Genomic DNA, 7,483 nt, shown 5'->3' with positions numbered 1-7,483 from the left:
GAGTTTAAACATCAAAATTGGAAGATCTCTTTGAAGACGACCTCCATTATATTATTATTTTCATGTAGTAATAGTGACAAGCACAGGGTAATCACGCTCAAGCAATACACTGGCAAAGGAGCCAGCCAGAAACGATATGCTGAAGGAAGGATACTTGAACAAGATTTTCTCTACAATACATTAAATCTAAAAGAGAATTCCAACCGATGTAATGCAATCGTTTACCTGTGCGAGTGTGGTATTATTACCCCGACATTTGTTGTGCTCCCATAGCTTGTGAATTTCATAATCTACTGCACGTAACAGTGTACTATCTTGACAACTAAGCACTTATTACATGCATTCGTGCAATGTTTTCATGTAATTATTAGGTGCATTCGAGCAATGTACTATCTTGACAACTATGCTATGTGGATTCATGCATTCGTGACGTGCAGTGATCATGTAAGAATGAACGTAGCATATTTGTCAAGATAGTACGTTGCAGTCAAATAAAGCACCTCACATGAGTAGTGTATCTTGCCCGTAAACTAAATGGTTTACCAACATCAACTAAAATTGTTTTATGTACAAAATTCAAAGGTCGACATAATATGGATTAAAGTTGGTTGCTTTCTCCTGGTAGACATCCTATGTTACAAGAATAGAGTAGTGCTAGCATTTTCAACCTGTCTAAAGTGATGTTATATGACGGCATACATGAGGGGGAGATACATCAGGTCACGCAAATGCAGGGTATTATTTACCAGTACATCATAATAATGCATGTTATCAAGCTCGTGCATCAGAAGCTTCAAATAAAATACATGTTAGATGGTTAGCTGTTAATGCCTCTTCAGCGAACACCATGGACTAAAATCGACAACTAGCACTCTGAGTGGTAGATGCACAATGTCCGAGGTATTGCATGCTAGACACATCGTATATATGTAAACACAGGTTGTAACTTATTTCGTGTAGCTAGATCAACCTACATGAAACGAAGTTGCTTTCCTCATTTCCAGAACTTAAACACTTTAAAATGATGAAATTCATAATATCCAACTAGCCAATTTCTTTTTTCTCTAATCGTAGAGTTTTCCAGAATAAAGTGAAGTAGCAAAGAAGAGGAACTATTAGTGAGATAGGATAAGCATGTAGACATGTTAGCTATCTTGTGAAGGAAGCAACTGAAGGGGGGAAAAGTGGAAGACAAATGATTTGCATTTCATGAGCATATTCATATCTTGCTAATGTCTAAAAATAAACATCATTAGTTGAACCACCTTGCATGTTAAACTACACAGAGTCACAATATTACCTTTAAAAACCTATTACAGAAATGAATCATGAAAATTTTAGTTTGCCCAACAATCTCATAAGTAAATTCTATGAATACATATAGGGATATCAAATTATAGACGAAGATACCAATCTAAGAAAATTAAAACAAACTTTCAAATACTAAAGATTTTTGCATAATAACTCTCGAGAAAAGTGACCTACCAAGCACACATGTACTCCAAGATCTTTTGCACACAAAGCAAAGAATATGGATATTATGACTTACAAAACTAACAATGGACGAGTGGGATATGCTCATCAAATCAGTGACTCCTCACAAGTCTCTACATGAACTGCAAACTTCTTATAGATAAAAATAAACTCTTAAAGCTGAGCAATCCTATAGGCACAAACAAGAGATATATTGCAGAAGTTGAAAACAAGACAGTGTTCCATTCCTATGGTCAAAATATGATGCAAAAATTAAAAAAATGATATCCAAGATTTTTAAGAATGAATTAGACAGTTTTTCATTCCTCAGGCGTGTTATGTCTACATCTGAATAAAAACTGTCCAGATACATTTGATGCGTTACTCACCTCCACCTACTTTTTACGTCTTCTGGATGCCTTTGACAACTTCTTCGGCGAAATAAGACTTTCCTTGTAAAATGCAAAAGATTGACATCGGTAGGGTCTAAAGAGTATATCATTATCTACAATTTCCTTATCGCAAACCTCGAGCAAACTTAAAAGATTGTTGCTGTGGAATTTATACTCTTTGACCCAAGCGCTATTCAAATAATCTTTCATAGTCCATATCTCGCAGTATGTCCGGTCAAAGCTCACTTTGACCCAAGCGCTATTCAAATAATCTTTCATAGTCCATATCTCGCAGTATGTCCGGTCAAAGCTCATGTAAAACAGCCAAAACTTCCCCTTTAACTCCTTCAAACCAAAATCAGGACACAAATACATATCAGGGGATGGCGGACATGGGAGTGATATTGGCGGTTCAAACTTCTCATCTTTGATATTGAATCTATAAATACTTGGTATTCCTTGATCTTGATATCCATCTCCTGGTAAACATCCAATCCAGTGGAGGGCTCCAAGAAAGAAAACTGAATTAGAATGGTTGAATAATTCAAAGGGAGCTTCACCAAGGAATCTCCATTGCATTGTGACCACATTATAGACCTCACACTGAACAACACGACGATCATCAGAACAAGTAAATAACCTAACTATCTTGCAAAGCCCCATAGTCAAGTCGATACCGAGACCAAAATTTTCATATTTAAAGTACTCTCGACGACTATTGTTCTTTCGGAGTTTCTGAAGTTCCCGAGTCATGGGATTTAGTAAGTATAAATCAGATTTACCAGTATAGCCATAAGCACAAGTCAAACCATCCACAAAATTTGATAACTGATAGTAGACTCTCTCGAGTTTAACTTTACAGTAAATCTCCTTAGAATTTTTCCCATCTCCAATATTACTGTATTTATAGATTTCTCCATGACGGAGACATTTACCAACAACCACATAGCTTGAAGATCTCTCCTGGTGCGATTTCAAGAAAAGGGGATCATGAGTTAAAGAGAGATATCGTTTGCAGACACAGCGGAACTTTGCGACAGATTTCGCAGGTAGTCTTGATAGTATGTCAGCCATTATGTCAAGGGGTAGTAGAAACCATAAGCAGCAGCAAGTTCCAATTATCGATTCAGGCTGTGCGCGCGCGCACAGTTTTTTAATTTCAGACGTTAACCATCCATCAGAATGAATTTAGTAAACGAAAACGACAAAATAATACCTGAGTACTATTGATTCTTTGTTTCTTTTTTGCGTCAACATCCGCTTGCAATGTGTCCATGCGTTTCTTGCTCGCCATGTTTCCTAGGTATTTAAGAGCGTTCGACGTTACTCCATCAATTGTTATTATATGAGCTTCTAAATGAAGAAGAAAGAAATAAAGAAAAAGCTATGGAATTTTTTTTAAGCAGAAGAAGGAGAAAGAAAAGGTGTGATCTCTAATTGGATTGGAGTTTCTCATTGGATTATGAAATCAGAATAAAGGATTACCTGCGCCGCTTAGATTGAGTTTCTAATCGGATTCCGGTTAGGCTAGGGTTTGTGAGGGTGATGCCCTTCCATCGAGTTCAGCCTCATTAACTCCATCGCATTTTGTAGATACAACCGAAAAACTAATAAGATGAATGATTCAAGTAAATCTGGCTTGAAATAATAACAGCAAATACAAGGGTTATTTCCAAACACCTCTTGTTCTCTCCTTTGTTCTTTCATTTTCAACCCTCAAAATCGTATATTGATATTATTATAACAATGTCGAGATTAAACATTTTTAAATTTACTTAACGTAGTAAGGGAAATTAGTTAGTTATAAATCATTAATCATTTTAACAGAACATTCCATTTATTATCTGAAGATTAGATGAAAAGACGCTCCATCAAGGTACCCCAAATGGTTGGGGGTTCCAATAAGACTCCCATGATATTGAGTTCATTTCCGAGCTAGGTTATAATTTAAATTAAAAAAGATTAGATGGAAGAGCAAAATTGAGGAGTAAGTGTACTTTGAAGGGTTAAATTACAAATAACTATGATTGATGAGTAATTTTAGAAATATTTACTCTCTATATAAATACTTTCTCTCTCTCTCTCTCTCTCTCTCTCTATATATATATATATATATATATATATGGTGATGTTTTAATAAAAACCTCCTTAGCCTAAAAACTAAAAACCATTGTGGGTCATTGGATCTATCTCATCCAATGGTTGAGATTAAGCTTATACTGCAGTGAATCCAGATTCAGTGATGACAATAAATACCATTATTAAAGAGTGCAATAAATACCATTATTCTTCAAAAAAAAAACACCTCACATAACTGAATCTGGATTCACTGCAATAAATGTCATTATTCTTCAAAAAACAAACACCTCACATAACTGAATCTGGATTCACTGCAGTGAATCCAGATTCACTCATACGTGTCTTCGTTTTTTCAACTGGAAATCCTCACCCTATATATGAGTGAATCCAGATTCACTGCAGTGAATCCAGTGAATCCAATTCAGTTTATGTGACGGTAAAACTGGATTCGCCTGGATTGCAATCTGGATTCACATCCAGTGATCTGGATTCATTCGGTTGTTTTGTTGCCCAATTTGTTGCACTCAGTATAATAATGGCATTTATTGCCACTCTTTAATGGGTATTTAGTGCAATTAAATAGTGGTTTTAGTTTTTAGGGAAGGCAGGATTTTTATTAGAACCTCACCAATATATATATATATATAATATGTATATATATATATACATATATATATATAATATTATATACTATATATAATATATATATATATATAATATATATATAATATATATTATATATGAGACTAATGAGTATCCGTCATAGGAGCGGATTTCCCTCATTGTCGCTTATGTGGCACAATCCTCACCATCCTTATAAATAGCAGTACAAATCCCCATCCAATTCACACACTCTCTCCTACTTGTATTGCAGCGATGCGTGGGGATTATGTCACATAGGCTGTCAAAGGAGGAAATCCCCTCTATGATCAAAGGCATACCATTAATCGATTATATATATATATATATATGATATATCATATATATATATATATATATAGTATAGATATATATATTATATTATGTATTATAATATATATATATATGATATATATATATATATTATATATATATATATAATATATATATATATATATATATATATGAGAAAAATGGGTATGCTTGGTACCAAGCACAAAAAATTATGCTTGGTAGTGAGGTGATATAATCTCATCCACTCATTCAAATGATTGCATATCCCTATGCATTCCTCAACCCATGTAAATGTTGTCCCCTATTTGAATGAGTGGATGAGATTGTCAACTTAAGTTGATAAGAGTCCTTGTCCACCAAAGTTTATAACTGTTGGATTAAAAATTTAGATTAATATCTAATCAAGATGAGGTGGCATGAATTAATTGTAGGAGGGGTATTTTCGTCTAAGAAAATCCACACAAAATAGGAAATCAAGTTATATTGATTCTGTAGCTAAAAAAATCTGAATCTTAAAAGGTTCCACGCCTATTTCTCTCAGTCAATCGCCCCGGTTAGAAAACTCTCTCTCCGCCAACCAACTCTCTCTCCGCCGCCGGTTAGAAAACCTCTCTCTCGTGACCCCTGTTGGGTCCTTTTTTGATGATGTTTAACAAATAATTTATCACTAATATTGTTTGTCTAGTATTTTTATTTTCTATTTATTCTAGACAAACAATATGTTGGAGGTTGGATGGATTGAGCCTACACGATCACATCAAATAGAGGTTGGCGGAATATCGGTATGAAGCCATTGCACATCAAGCCATATTCAAGATCAAGCTTCATCCGTATGTTTACCAAGAAGGGTTCATGAAGATTAATCAAGCTTGGGTATATAGTTTATAGTGTTTGTAGTTTAGGGTTTATATAATGTGTGTTTATTCTATAAGCTCAAATACACACACACATATATATTTGTGATTTTCATAAATATAAGTGTTTTTATGCAAAATAAGTTTTGGACTATATATACATCATAAACATCTTTTATTATGTCCATATAAATATTTTACAAAGTTTCAAAACTTGGTTTATGTCAAAACATCAAAATTTAAGTATCTTATATTTTCATGTTTTGGACATTTTTAAAAAATGATGATATTTTACATTTGGGAAGTCTTTTTTGAAAACTAGTTTTTGTAGTATGTGTATTATCATGTCTACAATCATTTCTCAAAGTTTTATATTTTTTAAAATTTATTTGCTATTTTTAAAGGCACTTTTAAAATTAGATTTTCAACATGAACAGTGCCTGTGCACGTTTATAAGTCGACTTAGCAGGGTTGACAAGTTGACTTATGAAATGCTCTGGAATGTGTAAAACTTTTCTGCCAAGTCGACTTATATAAACTGTTAAGTCGACTTAGACCAAGTCGACTTATGAACTTTACAAGTCGACTTATGAGCTGATTTCTGTGTTATTTTCATCTGGCAAGTCGACTTACGTTTTATATCAAGTCGACTTACACTAAGTCGACTATAAGTCGACTTACACTAAGTCGACTATAAGTCGACTTATAAATTTGACCGTTGCTTAGTAACGGCTATTTCTAGATTTTATGTATTTTAATATTTTTATGGGTTTTTGGGGTTTTCTTGGGCTGGTTTCTTCCACTCTATATATACCCCATTGTCATAACTATTTTTACCTAACCAAGAGAATGTTTTAAGAAGGTTTAACAAGGGTTTAAAGTTTTGTTTAGTGTTTGTTTAAAAAGCTTTTAAGCATTTGAGAGTTTATTTTGTGAAAACAATTTCACAAGGGCTTGAGGAAGATCATCCATCGGTGTTTGAGCATCCAACTCTTCTCCCTCACTCTCTTGATCTATTGAGAAGTTTTCTAAACTCATATCTAGCTTTACATTTACATATTTGTTTGATTATCATTCATTAAAGCTAGTTTTTATATTGAGTTTAGATTTGATAAATCTCATTGTTACACACACCCACTTTGAGCTTATAGTATTTTCATACATAGTATAATTGGGGTTGTGAGAGAATTGTAACTTTGAGTTGTGCTTAACTTAGTTCTCACCTTGTTTAGAGAACAAATCAATTGTTGTTGTGAACCTAATTGTGAGATCACTATTGTAATATACTAGTACACCAAGAGGAGTGTGTGGTGAGAGACGAGGTCGTCCCAAGAGGAGTGGGGTAGGTGGTAATGCCTAAAGAGAGGTTGTAATTCCTAAACTTGAGGGAGACATGAGCTAGAGACCAATACTTGAGGTGGTAGTTAGTATAGTTATATTATGAGTATTGTAAAGTTTTCGGTTAGCTAGAAAACCGTATTGTGAGGTGTAAACATTTTCGGGTAAGCGTAGAAAACCCGGTATGATAGTGGAGATCTCCTCGAGGTGAGGAGCGGAGATGTAGGTCGTGGGGACCGAACTCCGTGATTGTTTGTTTGTTTGTGATTGCATTGGTGCACTTATTTTTGTGTTCATATCTTATATCGTCATTGTGTATTGCTCATTGTTTATTTATCCCACTATCTAGTTTAGTTTGTTTACCCTTGCTCATAATTAGTTGTATATCTATCTTGCAAGAATATATTTATTAAT

The 7,483-nt window shown here is 34.1% G+C and overlaps 1 protein-coding gene across 1 annotated transcript; it reads right to left on the bottom strand.

Moving 5' to 3' along the window:
• Positions 2,106-3,478, bottom strand: LOC109838269 (F-box/kelch-repeat protein At3g06240-like; the record flags this gene model as incomplete). The annotated part of the gene is made up of 3 exons (XM_020406725.1): positions 3,351-3,478; positions 3,082-3,164; positions 2,106-2,996 (listed from the first exon to the last, which is right to left on the bottom strand). Coding segments are annotated over exons 2-3 (969 nt in total), but the record flags the coding sequence as incomplete, so codon positions are not given.

The sequence above is a fragment of the Asparagus officinalis genome, chromosome 4 (assembly GCF_001876935.1).
Source record: "Asparagus officinalis chromosome 4, Aspof.V1, whole genome shotgun sequence".
Classification (NCBI taxonomy): Eukaryota; Viridiplantae; Streptophyta; class Magnoliopsida; order Asparagales; family Asparagaceae; genus Asparagus; species Asparagus officinalis.
This window is presented reverse-complemented; position numbering and strand designations above follow the sequence as displayed.